Source organism: Drosophila biarmipes, chromosome 3R, assembly GCF_025231255.1.
Source record: "Drosophila biarmipes strain raj3 chromosome 3R, RU_DBia_V1.1, whole genome shotgun sequence".
NCBI classification, from domain to species: Eukaryota; Metazoa; Arthropoda; class Insecta; order Diptera; family Drosophilidae; genus Drosophila; species Drosophila biarmipes.
The window spans coordinates 28,199,178-28,214,418 of record NC_066616.1 but is presented as its reverse complement, the minus strand read 5'-3'; the positions used below and the strand labels follow the sequence as shown (position 1 = coordinate 28,214,418).

The window sequence follows — 15,241 nt, the reverse complement described above, 5'->3', positions numbered from 1 at the left end:
TTTTACCAATCCATCCTACGGTCACACTGATTAGATGTTTACAACTTTGTGCTTGCAAATTAATTGAAAATAATTAAATAATTTAGAACAGAGCCAGGATGGCCCACTATAAAGGTGCCGCCAGCGAGGCGGGCCGTGCCGCCCAGCTGATGAAGAAGCGCGAGATCCAGCAGCAGGAGATCGAGTTCCGCAAGAAGAAGATCGAGGAGGAGCTGAAGCTGGACAAGATTGAGAACAAGTTTGCTACCCACTATGATGCCGTGGAGCAGCAGCTCAAGTCTTCGACCATTGGTCTGGTCACCCTGGACGAGATGAAGGCCAAGCAGGAGGACATAGTGCGGGAAAGGGAAAAGAAACTTGCCCAGAAGAAGGACGAAAAGGATCGGGAGAAGCAGCGCGCCCTGGAGGCCATTCAGGCGGAGAAAAACAAGCAGAAGCGACAGATTCAAGCGCTGTCCTTTAACCCGGATGAGGACGAGGAGGAGAACGAAGACGAAGGCGACGAGGAACCCAAGATAAAGATCGAGGACGAGAAGCCCCCAAAAGCCAAATGGACTGAGATGAAGGACGAGATTGTGCCCATAAAGAAAAAGAAGATATGCAAAAACCCCGATGTGGACACCTCCTTTCTGCCAGACCGCGAGCGCGAGGAGCAGGAGAACCGACTGCGCGAGCAACTGCGTCAGGAATGGGTAATGCAGCAGGCAGAGCTCAAGGACGAAGACATCTCAATCACGTTCAGCTACTGGGATGGCTCCGGCCATCGGCGTAATGTCCTGATGAAGAAGGGCAACTCCATCTATCAGTTCCTGCAAAAGTGCCTGGAGCTACTGCGCAAGGAGTTCATCGAGCTAAAGACGGTGATGGCCGACCAGCTGATGTACGTCAAGGAGGATCTGATCCTGCCGCACCACTACTCCTTCTACGACTTCATTGTGACCAAGGCTCGCGGAAAATCCGGTCCGCTGTTCCAGTTCGACGTCCACGACGATGTGCGCATGATCAGCGACGCCTCCGTGGAGAAGGAGGAGTCCCACGCTGGCAAGGTGCTCCTCCGGTCCTGGTACGAACGCAACAAGCACATATTCCCCGCCAGCCGGTGGGAGCCCTATGATCCCACCAAGTCCTACGACAAGTACACCATCAAGGATAAGGATAAGAGCAAAAAGTAGGATTCTGGATGGATTAATAACCTTTCTACCTTATTAATTGTACTTTACGTTAATATAAAAATGGATTTAACTATTTTGTTCATTCAAACACATTTATTTTAAATAAAAACAGTAATAAAGAAGGAATACCCCTGATATTTTAAAATCCTTCCGAATTCAATTTTCGAATTAACAGAACTGTTAGTTAACATTTCGTTGCGCATAACAGCACGAGTTCATAGTCAAAAATTTAAGAATCTAAATAAAACATTTGAGCAAAATCTTTAATTTTGCAGTGATAGTGAATAAATATAAAGGAGTAACTCAGTCTTTAAAAAGATTCATTTTTAAACAATGAAAATTAGTAACTAATCTTGGCGGGTATATGTAAATAGCGGGAAAAAGGCTAGCTCGTCAGCACCACTCACAACATATCACTTTTTTGCGCCCCCAAACAACGCGTCGTTGAAAACTAAGCGAAGAATTAGCAACAATTGTAGATATATTCAAAGATCCAGGAAGAAATGTTTATTCCCTTAAGAAATAAGGATCGCTCACCGGACAATTGACTTTATTTTAATGTCAGCCTTGATTAAGATGCATATCGGGACCCCGGTGAAGGGCCCTCACGCCGGCAGAATGGTGACCACCGCAGGCAATCCTCGCCGCCTGAATAACCCCATCTCAGTGCCCATCTATGAGCTGCCGGAATACGTGTGCGTGGAGACCAAATGGGTGACCAGGAGATATGCACTCGAGAACTCCATACCTGTAAATGGGCTCCACGATCCGTTGACCAATGGTGCGGCTTCGGATGCCCCGCCGAAATCCGCACAGCAGGATAAGCTAAACGAATCCACCGGGGTCTTTGCGAGCGAAGTTGCAGTTCCGTGCAGAGAGCGTGCCATACAAACAGAGGAGCCGACCACCAAGGAGGTGGGCATTCAGTGTCGCCGGGATTCGGTGGAGTGGAACCTGCCCGAAGCGCAGCCCAAGGAGGTTCCCGAGACCAACGACTACGCTGGATTTCTCACCTATGTCAGCGAGAATACCAGCATGTTTCCCAATGGTATGCTGGAGTGCCAGATCTGCGGCGATATAGGCAACACTTTGCTGGAGCATCAGTCCCACATGACCGTGCACTTTGGGCCGAGTGCTCTTTGTTTCAATTGTGGCCAGAAGCTTGGCCACGAGAACCTCTTGAAGCGCCACAATCTCAGTTGCCCCGCCATGGCGCCCAGAAAGTCAACCATGCTCTTTAAGTGCCCACATCCACTTTGCAACGCTATGAGCCACTCGGAGATGCAGTTGCTACATCACCTAAGAAAGCACAACGGCAGGAAGTGCTACAGGTGCTTACAGTGCAGACGATACTTTAGGAGCACCACCTCCATTCTGGTCCATCGAAAGAAGGAGCCGAAATGTTCCAAGGCAAAAGTGCTCACCCTCTTCCGCAGACACAAGGGGCTGCCCAAGGGCAGAAAAGATCCCAGACGCTGCTCAGTTTGCTTGAAGCGCTTCAGCAGCGAGAGAGTTTGCTTGCGGCACCGCAGAAAGTGCATCCTAAGCCATCACCGACAGCTGTCTAAGATCCTCTTCAAGGAGTTATGAACGGCATACAAAAATCTTTGACCTATCTGGTATTTATTAAGTATATAGAAATCGATAAGAATAAAGCGAGCAGGTCCTACGAAGCTTGAACGCCGTGGGCCTTCTTCAAACCCTGGAACAGCAAGAGTTTCTCTCGGTTGACTTCCTTGAGGGTCTGCACCGCCAGTTCCAGTTGCACCTTCTTTAGCGAATGTTCGCTGGCAATGTACTGCTCGATGAACTTTAAACTGATTTCATCGGCGGCGAAATCAGCCTCCGTTTTGCCAATGGCACTGTGGATCTCCTGCTCAATGCTTTGCTTCTCATCCGGTCGTCGGAAGACGCTCCTCAGCTCCGCCAGAGCAAGCTCCGCGGGCGTTTGATGCAGTTTGTCCAGCTCAGTCAGGGTAGCCTGATATTCCACGGGGATTTTGTGTACTTTGTAGCTCAAGGCAATCAGCTCCACGGCATTGTGCAGGTAATCGCGCTTGATCATGTCGTACAGAAGATCGTCGATGCAGCGATGCCAGGCGTAGAAGAAGGCCATGGGTCCGAAGTGACGGGTGGAGCGCAGCAGTTCGAACTGCTTGGACTCGTTGAGATGTTCAAACACGCGTGCTGAAATATTATGGAACTCGGGCTCATGGGGTTCGTACTGCACCAGAAGGCGGTCCAGCACGTATTCGTACTTGTGCTCAGCCAGGCACTTGGACAGCAGCTCCTCCAAGGCAAACATGCGAGGGGTGTACGACTGGCGACCCTCCAGTGGGAAATACAATTGGTTCATCCGCTTTGTGGTGTCCAGAGTGGCGTGGGCCAAGGTTCCGTCTGTCTCCCGGACAAATACCTTTCGCTCCGACTGGCGCCGACCGAAAGTGATGTCCGTGAACACATACTTGGTGGTGTCGAAGTCCTTAAGCGCCGGATCTCTGGCTATCACCCGCTCCACATCTTTTTTGATCTGCACAATTGGTGGCATTTGCAGCATGTGCTGGGCCCGCACCACCATGTCCTGGAACTCGTTGTCCAGCTGCTCGTTGGTCATGAACTTCGTTTCGCTGCTGTTGTCCGGCACCGTCCGCTTGCGATACACCTTGTCCAAGTTCAGTTGCGTCATGGACTGGAGCAGCCGCTGGGTTTCGGCATCCGTGAAGAGCGGCTGCGGATCCCGCTCGTACTGCAGGGCGGAGGTTTTCGTGGGCGCCGAGGACACCTGGCGGATGGCCTGCCGCACTCCCTGGAGGCCATTCAGCTGGCGTAGGTGCCGCAGCAGGTGCATTTTCAGTCAAAAAATCAGGAACAAAAATACACGAGACGGGACGTCCAGAAGTTAGTGATGGCAGAGCAGCGAGACGTTTTGCAACACTGATTGATAGTAATTACAGCGTGAAAAGAAAAAGTTGTTAGAAATAAAACTGAACGATAAAGTAAATTTACTTCATATTATAAATTAAAAAATACATTGGTCCTGGATTTAAATGTTTTTTATGTACTGGAACTACCTTACTTATAATTTTCGTTTCTTGTAACATTTTGTTTTATACTTAAGTTGAGTTAAGTAAATTATATAACCAAATAAAAATGGAAACAATATTAGCTATCTATTGTTGGCCAATGATATTATAGAATAGTTTGAGATTGTCTAAATTAATTAGCTTAAAAAAATGTATTTTACCTAACAACTTTCATTTTAAAGTTACAAAAAATAACGCCAACTTGGCGCCAAACGGGACACAGTTTTATTCCAAAAATAAGTTATGTAATCGAGTAGAGTTGCCAGGCTCATTAAATTACACTGCAAAGTTATTCCGAACCAGTACTTCCGGGTCATTTTCTAGTTCAAACCAGCAAGTGCCACATTTCCCTCGTCCATTTTGACGAAAATCGGCGAGGAGACAGGAGCAAAAACTTGGACTTCCCAAAAGGTAAGGATTTTAATACTTATTATCTATGGCATATACAAAGTTTTGAAAAACTTAGAGAGCAGGATGCCGGGAGTAACAGTCAAGGATGTAGACCAGCAAGTTCTGACAATGAACTTGGGTGCTTTTTTGAAAAAATCGGGAAAAATCGCAGTCCCCGAGCAGGCCGACTACATAAAAACGGCCAAATTCAAGGAGACTGGGCCCACCGATGCCGATTGGTTCTACATTCGCTGTGCCTCCATCATGAGACACCTGTACCTGCGTAATCCTTCCGGAGTTGCGGCCTTAACCAAAATCTATGGGGGACGCAAGCGCAACGGGGTCCATCCGTCCAAGTACTGCCGCTCCTCGGACGGCTGCATTCGCAAGGTGAGTGGCTAAAGAGTGTGCTTTTTGGGTTATAATGATCACGCGTTTATATCCTTCTGTAGGCCCTTCAAGCCTTAGAAAATGCCCGCCTGGTGGAGAAGCATCCGGATGGTGGACGCAAGTTGACTCCACTTGGCCAACGTGACTTGGATCGCATTGCCAACCGTATTGCGGTTAAGCAACGAGAGGCCATTACACCACTCTCGATAATTGTCACCACATAAAACCACTTTAACACCTAATTTAAAGATTATTTTTTCGAGAACTTCACATACATAGTAGAGAACGACTTTTCTATTCTTTAAACTTTGCATTTTGATAACTTTGATACTTTCATAATAATAATATTTATACTTAACACACTCGAACACTGTTAAACTGCTCAAACTATCAACAAGCTCAACAAAAAATAATAATCCTACACTTCCCAAAAATTCAGCATACGCTTGCTTAATTTGAAATGTAAACACTATTATAAATTATAATAAAGAAAGAAAATATGCTGGGAAATATAGATAATTATTGAAATTTTATTCTTGGCACTTGCACAAAAGTATTTAATAGCCGTATGGTTTTATTTTAAAGTACAAAAATGTTAGCTAGACCACAAAGATCCTGACTTTTGGTTGGCAGGAGCCCTGAATCCGCGAACTATGACCTCGGCTTGCCACCAGCCACTGGATTCCTTGGTTGCCTCCAAAGAGTCGCTAGTCCTGCTATCGTCTTCTTCAGACTTGTCCAATTTCAGCAAGCCAAGATCCTGGTAAATGGCCAAATCCTTGCAGCACCGTAGTTCAGTCGTTATATTGTCTGTGCAATGCAGGAGGTTCAGGTGTATGTTCTTGCAACTACGCGGCAGTTGGCTCACGACGTCCTTGGGAATCAAATTAACTGAGTCACTATGGAAACCTTTTGCATTCTCCACGTCCGCAAGGAGTTCCATTTCCAGAAACACATTGGTGGCATTCAGTTCCGTGGAGAACAAGGTGTATAACTCCTCGCAGGTTAGCAGACGGAGTAGCGCCTGGTTTATACGACCTTCGGGTAGAGCATGATGCTCGTAAAAGTGATCCCTGGATATGGAGTCATGTGGTATGTGCAAGGTATAAGCCTCCGTGGGCATAAAGGTGGTATTGCCAAATAGAAATCGCAGGCTCTTCACTTCCGATGTTCTGAAGGCTTGTCTTATGAGCTGTAGATGTAAAAGGTTATTAAAATTCCAAGAAAAGGTCCTGTATATGGAGGAAACGCACCTCTCGCATGTCACTAATGGACTGTTTGGTGGCCTTTGCCTTGGAGCGCTGCTGGTTAAGTTGGTAGTTAGCAAAGGACTCCCTTTCCTTGGTTTCCTTAGATTCCTCCGCATCAGACCATTTATCCACATAATATTTGTACGTTTTGTACACGAAAGGTATTTGGCGGCGTTGATAGAGCAGGAAGTCCAGGATGCCATTAACAAACTCCGCCGCCGTGCCGGTGGTCAGAACCTCAATATTGTCCAGTTTGAGATCGATATTCTTGACATTTTGATCCATTAAGAGGCCGTAACAAATAAAATTTAAACAATTTCGACCAAGCGCGGTAGAAACCAAAAAATAAACAAATTTTGGATGTTGCCAGACTGTTTTTCGATCATTATTCGCTGTTATCGATTAGTATACAAGCCGTGACTATTAAATTATCTTATTCTTTTTGGAATATTGTTGTTATTAAATTTGGAATATATAACCTATAGTTTTTTTTAGAATTAAAAATAAACTTATAGGCTTCCTTTTTTTGACTTTAACATTTTAAGAACGTATTCAACTGTGATTAAAAACAACTGTGATTTGAGAACAGAGAGAAGAATCTGTGATCACACTTTAAGATTATTTGATGTGAATGTTCAAGCGATACTTGCCTTTCGAACTTGAGACCAAAATTTTAAAAATATTTGTTCACCGCACAAAGTTGCCAGACTGCCGTGTTTCGTGAGTCCGGCAGCCCTGTCGCAGTGACTAGTGGAAATTGTGTTGCCGACAAATAAAGAGTGAAAAAGTTCATTAAACGTTGAGTACAGAAGCAGCACATAAGCAAAATGGTAAAATTCAACCCGCAAAGCAGCTGCAACTGTTTTGTGATCGAGAAATACGTATTTGCAGGGACAAAACCAATCGGCCCAAGGGGGCGCTGGCGACAAGAAGGATGACAAGGACAAGAAGAAGAAGTACGAGCCCCCAATCCCGACGCGCGTTGGCAAGAAGAAGCGGCGCGCAAAGGGTCCGGATGCGGCCATGAAGCTGCCCCAGGTCACGCCCCACACCCGCTGCCGCCTTAAGTTGCTGAAGCTGGAACGCATCAAGGATTACCTGATGATGGAGGACGAGTTCATCCGCAACCAGGAGCGCCTGAAGCCCCAGGACGAGAAGAACGAGGAGGAGCGTTCCAAGGTGGACGACCTGCGCGGCACCCCCATGTCCGTGGGCAACCTGGAGGAGATCATCGACGACAACCATGCCATCGTGTCTACCTCGGTGGGCTCCGAACACTATGTAAGCATCCTGTCCTTTGTGGACAAGGACCAGCTGGAACCGGGCTGCTCCGTCCTGCTTAATCACAAAGTCCACGCTGTGGTCGGAGTCCTCAGCGACGACACCGATCCCATGGTCACTGTGATGAAGCTGGAGAAGGCCCCGCAGGAGACCTACGCCGATATCGGTGGCTTGGACACTCAGATCCAGGAGATCAAGGAGTCCGTTGAGCTGCCCCTGACCCATCCCGAGTACTACGAGGAGATGGGCATCAAGCCGCCGAAGGGAGTCATCCTGTATGGCCCACCTGGAACGGGCAAGACCCTGCTGGCCAAGGCTGTGGCCAACCAGACCTCGGCGACTTTCCTGCGTGTTGTGGGCTCAGAGCTCATCCAGAAGTACCTGGGCGATGGACCCAAGCTGGTGCGTGAGCTTTTCCGCGTGGCCGAGGAGCATGCGCCATCCATTGTGTTCATCGACGAAATCGATGCTGTGGGCACAAAACGTTACGATTCCAATTCTGGTGGCGAGCGCGAGATCCAGCGTACCATGTTGGAGCTGCTTAACCAGCTGGATGGTTTCGATTCGCGCGGAGATGTCAAGGTGATCATGGCAACCAATCGTATTGAGACCCTAGATCCGGCGCTAATTCGTCCCGGTCGTATTGACCGTAAGATCGAGTTCCCGCTGCCGGATGAGAAGACCAAACGACGCATCTTTACCATCCACACGTCGCGCATGACGCTGGCCGAGGACGTAAACCTCAGCGAACTGATCATGGCCAAGGATGACCTCTCCGGCGCCGACATCAAGGCCATCTGCACGGAAGCCGGTTTGATGGCGCTGCGCGAGCGCCGCATGAAGGTGACCAACGAGGACTTCAAGAAATCAAAGGAGAGCGTCCTGTACCGAAAGAAGGAGGGCACGCCCGAGGGTCTTTACTTATAAGTCGCAAACAGATATATTTTCAGTTAATTTTGATAATTCCCAAACACATGCATTAAACCACATTAACACTAGAACCGCTGCTGCTCGAAGTGAATAAATTTGTTGTGGCTGGGAGTTGCTGCGCAAGAGTTCCCAGCAGGTCGTCTACATAGATCCTTTGTTTGTTCGAGATAACATTGAGGGATTCACCCTGATGCTCCAAATACTTAAAGTGTGCTTTATCGGTGGCATCTGCTAGTTTATGTTGGTAATAAGCCTCTTGTTCTGCTCTAAGTTCTATGTTTTCCGTCTCCGCCTGCGCATTTTTCATAATCTCGTAAAAGGCACTTAGTTTGGCCAGCTCAAAGCCAGTTTTGAAACCATTTTCAAAGCCCTCGTCGAAGCTGTCCTGGAAAACCTTTTCCCTTCCATCGGCAATGCCATCTGCGTAGCTTATCTTTAAGGGATAAAGGGTACTTATAAGTCGTATAAGCCATGGCTTCTTAAAACAGCTGATTTCATCATGAAAGCTGGCCACGCCGAAGGCGAATTTAAACCCACCTTGGCCACTTTTTCCTGGACGCGTTGGTAATTCGTTGAGCTGATCTCCTTGAAATCGGTTTCCCCATCAGAATCCTCGAAAGCCGACATCGTTTTAGGATAAACTATTATAACAAACCAAAAAGCGGTTAATAAGAAATGAAATAAGAACAGGTGTGACCGGGTTTTAAATGCCAAATTTTACCAATTTATCCCAACAATTTAAAATAACTTTTAAGAAATTTAAAAACTAAGAAATACCTATTAAATATTTTAATATAAATAATAAAGTTGAGGTTTTGCAAAAATTAGAAATCATCCCAAATCAAATTTTACCACTTATTAAGGTTTATAAAAAAAGTACTTTACAACACTGGTTTATTTTGAATTTAAAAATTTTTAATTAAGTGAGCGCAGTTAATAAAGTCGAAATGGTTGTGGGCGCTTTTCCACTGGGAAAACTCGCCTTGCTTGCCATCAAGCACATAAGTAAGCCTATTGGGAATCTGATCAAACGAACGGCGCAAAAGAATCCGTCATTCAAAACCGTGGTTGTCTCTCCGCCAGCAAGATGTAAGTTGTATAGAAAAACCTTCCCAGCGATTTTAGGATCATCATTTCTAGTATATCACGTTATCGATGTGCGCTCGAGAATGTGGATGCTGGGGCTGGGACAACCTCGTTTTATTCCTCCCTTAAATGAGGCCATGACAATTCAAATGGGAGGCGATATTCTGGGCGAGATGGTGATCTTTATAATTGGTGCTTCGCTGGTGATAGCAGAGTTTTCAAGGTTTGTACTTTGACATATAAAAATATATTTAATTTACCTTTACCTGCCCTTAGGCAGTCGAGGAATGACAAAATAAAACACGAAAAGCACAAGGTTCATAGGGAGAAACTGGAGGAAAGAATTGGGGAGCTCAACGACAAGGTCTCCCGCCAGGCCAAGGAAATCAGTCACCTCAAGTCGATGGTGGTGGGGCGCAGGGTTAACAATTTCAAACACAGCGATAGCAGGGATTTGGAATGTAACTGAGCCGGCTTGGGGAAGCCACTCAAGACGCCTTTTAATTCGTACAAAATTCAAAGTTAAGAACCATGGTGATCGGCAGGTTCCCAGTGGGAAAACTTTTAGTTTTTGGCATGAAACGGGTTAGCAAGCCGTTTGGCGATCTCCTGATGTGGATGGGCAAGCACCATCCCTTCATCCGGAACTACGTCATCATTCCGCCAGCCCAGCTCTACAATACCTTCGAGGTGCGTTCCAAGCTGAGGATGCTTCGTCTGAAACAGCCCAGGCGGATTCCACGTCTCACGCCTCCAATTGCCACCAGGTTGGGCGCGGATATGCTGAGCGAGGCTTTTGTTTTCTCCATTGGTCTCGGTCTTCTATACTACGAGATTTCTAAGTAGGGTTTGAGTAATGTAATTTAGTAATCCACGGCTTTAATACAGGGTTTTCCTTCAGAACTTATACTAAAAATCAAAAGCAAGACCAGGAAATTGAGGATCAGAAAAGAGCTCTAGATGAATGTGTTGACTGTATCAGTAAGGATGTGGAGCGGCAGCAAAAGGATATCAACTGGATTAGGGCAGCCCTGAATGTATGAAAAATAAGGCAGTTTTTATTAACTTTGTAACGAATGTAAAAAATCAAATATCCCCATGGATAATATGGATGTGTCTTGGCAAGAAATAAAAATATTACATAGTCTTTCCATCTTAATTTTAATCCGATCCCCATTATATTAAATTTATATATACTTATATTAAGTTTTTAATTAATTGCTTTTAAGGTTCACTGTACCGAGCGTGACCCGTTATTAGCAACATGACGGTTACTTTTAAACTTTCGATTTGCCATCACTAAAAGTCTGCCTATCGACCGATGCGCACACCGCTGTCTCGTACACATCTCTAATTTTGCAGGAATATTTTGTAATAGTTATTAGTAAAAACTGAAATAATGGTTATTGGCGTCTTCCCGGCGGCCAAGCTTGGTGTCTTGGCCATCAAGCAGATCAGCAAGCCGATAGCCAATGTAATTAAGTCCAACGCCAAGTCGAGTCCCTTCTTCAGAAAGTACATTTGCATGCCGCCGGCGCAGTGTAAGGGATATTATTTATGATTATATGAGATTATGGCTAAAATTCCGCTTTTCCAGTCTACAATTGGGTGGAGGTCAAGACCAAGATGTGGGCCCTGAACATGGGAGGCCGGGTGAATGTCCCGCCGCTGAACGAGGCGATGGCCATTGAGCTAGGAGCCAATCTGCTGGGCGAATTCATCATCTTCTCGATCGGAGCCGGTCTCCTGATCTTCGAGTACTCGAGGTTAGTGGACTGGACTTTCTAGCCATCCCAGAGCTATAATAATACCCACCTTACAGACAAACCATCAAGGAGAACAAGAAGAATGAGTTGGCGCAGGCGGAAAAGATGGAACTGACCAACACGCTGACGGAGATGAGCTTCCGGCTGGAGCGCCAGGATGCCCAGATAAGGGAAATGACGCGAGTGCTGGCTGATCTAGGTTCTAAACCGACTAACCCATATAAGTACTAGATAATCATATAAATATTTCCTTCCAGATTCGCGCAACATCTTCCGCTGGCACAAGGAGCCTATTCAGGAGTATGTTCCCTTCGATCCCAGCACGCCGGATCAGAGCGCCAGCGCCAGGAACCCCAAGTCCATCGACAGTTTATATGACCCGCAGGGCGGCATGGCCTTCCGAGCCCTGCATTTCCTGGACACGCAGATCTTCGTGGACGGACGCAACCGCAAGGCCAAGGAGGCACTCCGGCACCTGGATGAGGTGGCCGAGCAGCTGGAACAGTCGTTGGGAGAGGCCACTGCCGTCACTGTCGCCAGCCCACTGCCAGCGAAAGCAACCCTTTGACCCAATCGCCAGCTGGAAGAGGATGTGGCCCTGCTCATGATGGCCGTGGCCATGGAGGAGCAGTGAGGCTGGACTGCCCGCGCTTGTACACATTCACCCTGCAGACCATTTCATCAGTGCTAGTTATGATCAAATCGCGTGTTACCATTTCGTACTCTAAGTGAGAAAGTCAATAGTTTTGTATAACTATTGTACGTTTGTAGTTATATTTATTAATTTTTATTGTTACCGCAGACAACAACTAAAGAAAAAAGAGATGCAAAACAGTGTACAAGATGAGTGTGTAATGTGATGGACGTTGGGTTCTAATCCTGGCAGACTAGGTCCTGCAGCTGCCGCAGTTCCTCGCCGGGGGGCAGGATATCGCCGAGGTAGTCGCAGAAGGAGTTGCAGATGGCGTACAGGCTGCGGCGCACAGCGCAGCGGAGGACTTTGAAACTGGAGCTAGGTGCTTTGAGATTGCCAATCACGCTACTCAGCTTCTCCAGCTCGTTCCGCAGCTTGTTTATCGCCTTGATGATGGCCGGCAAGTCGTTCTGCACCACACCGTATGGATCCTCTTTGAGCGAGGCCACACAGATCTGCGCCAGAGCCTGCGTCATATAAACCACAGGCAGCGAGTTGGCCAGCAGAAACGTGGTCTTGGAACCTTCGGGCTCGTTGAAGAGGTACACAATGCCGGGAATCCGCTGGATCAAACGCTGCAGCCCCTGTTCCAGCTGCGTGGAAACTCGCTCGCACCAGTTGGGCACATGGCGGACGCCATCAGCAGCTGGGCGATTCGCGGCTTCCTCGGGTTTAGGCAACAGAATGGGTCGAATACCGTGCGTTTGGTTGTACTGTCGCAGCAGCAGCTTCTCGGCCATCAAGCTAGTTGAAACGGTTTCGCTGATTTTCGGTATGGGCAGGCTCTGAGCTCCCTTGAGCACACTTATCTTCTGCATGGACTCGGTGAGGTCCTCGGTGAAGCTGCCGAGAATACTCAGGCACTGGTCGCAGAGGGAGCGCCAATTTGCTGGCCGATTGCCCGGCTCTGTGAGCTGGAAAATCTCCGCCCGCTGGGTCGAACCCTTTCGCAACGCCAACTTGTAGAAATAGTGAGCAGCCAGGCACTGGACCACGTAAACGTTGAAGACTCCAAGACCCGCCACCATGGTGATCTCTTGCTCATGGGCAAAGGCCGCTCGCTGTTTGGTCACCACCAGGGGCAGATCCTCCGAGAGCAGAATGCCATAGAAGCAGCGCATGAGGTGCATGTTGCTCAGTATCTGAGCGGTCAGCAAATAGCCGTAGAAAAGCAGTCGCAAATTGATGGCCACGCCGAAGAATCCCTCCAGTCGCTGGTCCACGTCCACGGAAAGAATGTAACTGAGTTTGCGGCAAATCAGAGGTCCGAAAAGCCAAAAAGCGAGCGTGTAGCTGAGCGTGGGCATCAAGGATCTAACCAGAGACCGGGGCAAGCTGGCATAGAGTAGTTCACGCAACTTTTCTGCCCGGGATTGCTCAACGACGGGAAATTCAATTGAAATCTCATGTCGCATGTGAACGGAGACAAAGTAGTAGCAGCCGGCCGCAATGCCCATGCCCAGCAGATAGACATGGTAGGCACTCACGCATTCCTCAGCAGAGCACTGGTATCGCAGATGCCTGGAAATAAGGATAAATTTATCAGTAATGATACCTTCTTCTTCTATTCCGGCCGTCTTACTGATAGTCCATGTGCAGATAGCCGGTGTATAGCCAAGCGGTGAGGAGTCCGACCAGGATGTGGGCGCCCAGGAAGAGCAGCTTGCGGGGACCGTAGTGCAGGAGCCAGCGGTAGCGAGTAGGACAGTAGGGGCGCTCCGACAGGTGCTGCTGGCACAGGGACACGCCGTACAGGACCACGGAGACCACCAGTGGGATGCTGGCGAACCAGGTGTACCAGCTGGCCACCAGACGCAGCGTTCCCGTCACCCATTGGAGCGGGTGGAGCAGCGTGAAGTTCACCGACAGCAGGAAGACGGTGAGCAGCAGGAACTGAATGGCCACGCTGAGGAGCACGGCGCGCAGGCAGCGGCCGAGGAGCAGCAGCTTGCAGGCATTGCTGGTGGAACTGGATGACATGATGCCAGTCAGTGCCGCAGAATCATCGATTGGTTACCTATAATTTAGTTTTATTTTACTATTTCAAGTTGTATTTCGCAAATAATTGCAAAATTCGACGGTTGCCGGCAACGCGCGCCTTTTGTTGCACTTGACTAGAGATGGTAAGTAATCGATAACTTAAAGTGTGCTAAAAGACCATGCAGGGAGTAACCCTAATGTTCGGTAATGATCGGAGCCGTTAAAATTCAAAATTAATTTCACAGGCAAATAAAGATTTTATTTAAAGTAGTTTCAATTTCAGTCAATTCCTCTTTTCCTTCGATTTCATGTAGCACTGGAAGTAGAAATTGGCAAACATGATGAACATGACCGCGGTGGCGCAGCTGACCAGGAAGAGGGTGCCCTGCGAGGCCTTGCACTCGCGCTGCATGGCGGTGAAGGCACAGTGGCCGAACATGAGGATGAACTGCATCATTTGCAGGAGCGTCAGGTAGCGTTTCCAGCGCACAGCGTTGCCCTCGATCGCCGAATAGTAGTAGCCATACATGAAGATGTGGACGATGACATTGAAGGAGCAGAGGAAGAAGAGATGACCTCCATAGCCCTGGAAGCGGATTATCAAGTATCCTGCAGAGGGCATCAGCACGTGGTGGAACACGTGCAGGAACGTTATTTGCATGTACTTCTTGCGCAGCACACAGAACACGGTGTCCAGCAGGTCCACAATCTTATTAATGTAGTAGGCATAGCTGATGGTGCGCTCCCAACTCTTCAGGGGATGGTCCTGCGGCAGGATGGTCATGCAGCGAAAGTTGTACGGCTGGAAGACTAGCATGAAGTAGTATCCCTAAGAAAGGACTTCTTGAAGTAGAATTATATGTGTGAATAGCCCCAGGATCATGGACTCACGGGCAAGAGCATCATCATGTTGTAGCAGATCTGGAACACGTTGTAGCACTTAAGCACTCCCCGAAGATTGTACGGCTCGCGGTGCTCCATGAACTTTCTGCCCGCCTTGAAGACGACCAGCAGATAACCAGCGATGATAATCAGGATGGGAAGCGGTCCACTGGCCAACGGCAGTTGCTTGGAGTCCGCATAGGGTTTCTTGAAAATGTCCAGCATTTTTGATTTTTTTTTTAATTGACGTGACAGACGAACAAACGCTTAGTTCAGCTCGGCTTACACCTTTACTTTGATTTACTTTTCTAAGCGTTAAAAATTTTTGGATCAATAT

General features: G+C 47.7%; 12 protein-coding genes across 13 annotated transcripts; 7 read left to right on the top strand and 5 right to left on the bottom strand.

The window, feature by feature from the left end:
• Positions 1 to 18: 18 nt before the first annotated feature.
• Positions 19 to 1,298, top strand: LOC108024359 (protein FAM50 homolog). The gene has a single exon (XM_017094263.3). It carries the CDS (start codon positions 99 to 101, stop codon positions 1,170 to 1,172), a length of 1,074 nt encoding a protein of 357 aa, XP_016949752.1. The 5' UTR covers positions 19 to 98; the 3' UTR covers positions 1,173 to 1,298.
• A 271-nt stretch (positions 1,299 to 1,569) lies between these two features.
• Positions 1,570 to 2,880, top strand: LOC108024801 (zinc finger imprinted 3). Its single transcript, XM_017094921.3, has one exon. The coding sequence runs from the start codon at positions 1,731 to 1,733 to the stop codon at positions 2,760 to 2,762; it is 1,032 nt and encodes a 343-aa protein (XP_016950410.1). The 5' UTR covers positions 1,570 to 1,730; the 3' UTR covers positions 2,763 to 2,880.
• LOC108024800 (28S ribosomal protein S22, mitochondrial) lies at positions 2,777 to 4,100 on the bottom strand. The gene has a single exon (XM_017094920.3). It carries the CDS (start codon positions 4,018 to 4,020, stop codon positions 2,839 to 2,841), a length of 1,182 nt encoding a protein of 393 aa, XP_016950409.1. The 5' UTR covers positions 4,021 to 4,100; the 3' UTR covers positions 2,777 to 2,838.
• A 435-nt stretch (positions 4,101 to 4,535) lies between these two features.
• LOC108024427 (40S ribosomal protein S19b) lies at positions 4,536 to 5,549 on the top strand. The gene is made up of 3 exons (XM_017094345.3): positions 4,536 to 4,666; positions 4,722 to 5,035; positions 5,098 to 5,549. The coding sequence occupies exons 2-3, from the start codon at positions 4,730 to 4,732 to the stop codon at positions 5,257 to 5,259; spliced, it is 468 nt and encodes a 155-aa protein (XP_016949834.1). The 5' UTR covers positions 4,536 to 4,666; positions 4,722 to 4,729; the 3' UTR covers positions 5,260 to 5,549.
• Positions 5,546 to 6,865, bottom strand: LOC108024770 (uncharacterized). The gene is made up of 2 exons (XM_017094884.3): positions 6,289 to 6,865; positions 5,546 to 6,227 (listed from the first exon to the last, which is right to left on the bottom strand). Exons 1-2 carry the CDS (start codon positions 6,568 to 6,570, stop codon positions 5,631 to 5,633), a joined length of 879 nt encoding a protein of 292 aa, XP_016950373.1. The 5' UTR covers positions 6,571 to 6,865; the 3' UTR covers positions 5,546 to 5,630.
• A 90-nt stretch (positions 6,866 to 6,955) lies between these two features.
• On the top strand, positions 6,956 to 8,646 carry LOC108024769 (26S proteasome regulatory subunit 4). Its single transcript, XM_017094882.2, has 2 exons — positions 6,956 to 7,115; positions 7,177 to 8,646. Exons 1-2 carry the CDS (start codon positions 7,113 to 7,115, stop codon positions 8,491 to 8,493), a joined length of 1,320 nt encoding a protein of 439 aa, XP_016950371.1. The 5' UTR covers positions 6,956 to 7,112; the 3' UTR covers positions 8,494 to 8,646.
• On the bottom strand, positions 8,483 to 9,206 carry LOC108024772 (uncharacterized). Its single transcript, XM_017094885.3, has 2 exons — positions 9,034 to 9,206; positions 8,483 to 8,929 (listed from the first exon to the last, which is right to left on the bottom strand). Exons 1-2 carry the CDS (start codon positions 9,121 to 9,123, stop codon positions 8,546 to 8,548), a joined length of 474 nt encoding a protein of 157 aa, XP_016950374.1. The 5' UTR covers positions 9,124 to 9,206; the 3' UTR covers positions 8,483 to 8,545.
• An 11-nt stretch (positions 9,207 to 9,217) lies between these two features.
• LOC108024449 (putative OPA3-like protein CG13603) lies at positions 9,218 to 10,051 on the top strand. Of its 2 annotated transcripts, none has more exons than XM_050888584.1 (3): positions 9,218 to 9,585; positions 9,637 to 9,805; positions 9,863 to 9,958. In XM_050888584.1, the coding sequence occupies exons 1-3, from the start codon at positions 9,444 to 9,446 to the stop codon at positions 9,879 to 9,881; spliced, it is 330 nt and encodes a 109-aa protein (XP_050744541.1). In that variant the 5' UTR covers positions 9,218 to 9,443; the 3' UTR covers positions 9,882 to 9,958. The 2 variants fall into 2 exon arrangements, with proteins under 2 accessions (XP_050744541.1, XP_016949855.1); XM_017094366.3 differs by having other exon boundaries at positions 9,223 to 9,585; positions 9,859 to 10,051.
• LOC108024450 (putative OPA3-like protein CG43998) lies at positions 10,022 to 10,741 on the top strand. The gene is made up of 2 exons (XM_017094367.3): positions 10,022 to 10,424; positions 10,484 to 10,741. Exons 1-2 carry the CDS (start codon positions 10,114 to 10,116, stop codon positions 10,623 to 10,625), a joined length of 453 nt encoding a protein of 150 aa, XP_016949856.1. The 5' UTR covers positions 10,022 to 10,113; the 3' UTR covers positions 10,626 to 10,741.
• Positions 10,742 to 10,904: 163 nt separating this feature from the next.
• LOC108024787 (putative OPA3-like protein CG13603) lies at positions 10,905 to 12,190 on the top strand. The gene is made up of 4 exons (XM_017094904.3): positions 10,905 to 11,123; positions 11,180 to 11,348; positions 11,405 to 11,547; positions 11,606 to 12,190. The coding sequence occupies exons 1-4, from the start codon at positions 10,982 to 10,984 to the stop codon at positions 11,914 to 11,916; spliced, it is 765 nt and encodes a 254-aa protein (XP_016950393.1). The 5' UTR covers positions 10,905 to 10,981; the 3' UTR covers positions 11,917 to 12,190.
• LOC108024785 (nucleoporin Ndc1) lies at positions 12,093 to 14,157 on the bottom strand. Its single transcript, XM_017094900.2, has 2 exons — positions 13,625 to 14,157; positions 12,093 to 13,563 (listed from the first exon to the last, which is right to left on the bottom strand). Exons 1-2 carry the CDS (start codon positions 14,020 to 14,022, stop codon positions 12,222 to 12,224), a joined length of 1,740 nt encoding a protein of 579 aa, XP_016950389.1. The 5' UTR covers positions 14,023 to 14,157; the 3' UTR covers positions 12,093 to 12,221.
• A 102-nt stretch (positions 14,158 to 14,259) lies between these two features.
• On the bottom strand, positions 14,260 to 15,187 carry LOC108024786 (elongation of very long chain fatty acids protein F). Its single transcript, XM_017094901.2, has 2 exons — positions 14,914 to 15,187; positions 14,260 to 14,851 (listed from the first exon to the last, which is right to left on the bottom strand). Exons 1-2 carry the CDS (start codon positions 15,127 to 15,129, stop codon positions 14,306 to 14,308), a joined length of 762 nt encoding a protein of 253 aa, XP_016950390.1. The 5' UTR covers positions 15,130 to 15,187; the 3' UTR covers positions 14,260 to 14,305.
• Positions 15,188 to 15,241: the final 54 nt, after the last annotated feature.

Bases quoted from the DNA above. Each gene is read 5' to 3' on its own strand.
- LOC108024359 (XM_017094263.3), top strand. From the start codon at position 99: ATGGCCCACTATAAAGGTGCCGCCAGCGAGGCGGGCCGTGCCGCCCAG.
- LOC108024787 (XM_017094904.3), top strand. From the start codon at position 10,982: ATGGTTATTGGCGTCTTCCCGGCGGCCAAGCTTGGTGTCTTGGCCATC. The intron at 11,124-11,179 runs GTAAGGGATATT...CCGCTTTTCCAG, and splicing joins TTGCATGCCGCCGGCGCAGT to TCTACAATTGGGTGGAGGTC. The intron at 11,349-11,404 runs GTTAGTGGACTG...CCCACCTTACAG, and splicing joins CTGATCTTCGAGTACTCGAG to ACAAACCATCAAGGAGAACA.
- LOC108024772 (XM_017094885.3), bottom strand. From the start codon at position 9,123: ATGTCGGCTTTCGAGGATTCTGATGGGGAAACCGATTTCAAGGAGATC. The intron at 8,930-9,033 runs GTGGGTTTAAAT...TATCCCTTAAAG, and splicing joins TCCAGGAAAAAGTGGCCAAG to ATAAGCTACGCAGATGGCAT.
- LOC108024785 (XM_017094900.2), bottom strand. From the start codon at position 14,022: ATGTCATCCAGTTCCACCAGCAATGCCTGCAAGCTGCTGCTCCTCGGC. The intron at 13,564-13,624 runs GTAAGACGGCCG...CCTTATTTCCAG, and splicing joins TATCTGCACATGGACTATCA to GCATCTGCGATACCAGTGCT.
- LOC108024427 (XM_017094345.3), top strand. From the start codon at position 4,730: ATGCCGGGAGTAACAGTCAAGGATGTAGACCAGCAAGTTCTGACAATG. The intron at 5,036-5,097 runs GTGAGTGGCTAA...ATCCTTCTGTAG, and splicing joins CGGACGGCTGCATTCGCAAG to GCCCTTCAAGCCTTAGAAAA.
- LOC108024801 (XM_017094921.3), top strand. From the start codon at position 1,731: ATGTCAGCCTTGATTAAGATGCATATCGGGACCCCGGTGAAGGGCCCT.
- LOC108024450 (XM_017094367.3), top strand. From the start codon at position 10,114: ATGGTGATCGGCAGGTTCCCAGTGGGAAAACTTTTAGTTTTTGGCATG. The intron at 10,425-10,483 runs GTAGGGTTTGAG...GTTTTCCTTCAG, and splicing joins CTATACTACGAGATTTCTAA to AACTTATACTAAAAATCAAA.
- LOC108024449 (XM_017094366.3), top strand. From the start codon at position 9,444: ATGGTTGTGGGCGCTTTTCCACTGGGAAAACTCGCCTTGCTTGCCATC. The intron at 9,586-9,636 runs GTAAGTTGTATA...CATCATTTCTAG, and splicing joins TGTCTCTCCGCCAGCAAGAT to TATATCACGTTATCGATGTG. The intron at 9,806-9,858 runs GTTTGTACTTTG...ACCTGCCCTTAG, and splicing joins GTGATAGCAGAGTTTTCAAG to GCAGTCGAGGAATGACAAAA.
- LOC108024800 (XM_017094920.3), bottom strand. From the start codon at position 4,020: ATGCACCTGCTGCGGCACCTACGCCAGCTGAATGGCCTCCAGGGAGTG.
- LOC108024770 (XM_017094884.3), bottom strand. From the start codon at position 6,570: ATGGATCAAAATGTCAAGAATATCGATCTCAAACTGGACAATATTGAG. The intron at 6,228-6,288 runs GTGCGTTTCCTC...TTACATCTACAG, and splicing joins CCATTAGTGACATGCGAGAG to CTCATAAGACAAGCCTTCAG.
- LOC108024786 (XM_017094901.2), bottom strand. From the start codon at position 15,129: ATGCTGGACATTTTCAAGAAACCCTATGCGGACTCCAAGCAACTGCCG. The intron at 14,852-14,913 runs GTGAGTCCATGA...GTCCTTTCTTAG, and splicing joins ACATGATGATGCTCTTGCCC to GGATACTACTTCATGCTAGT.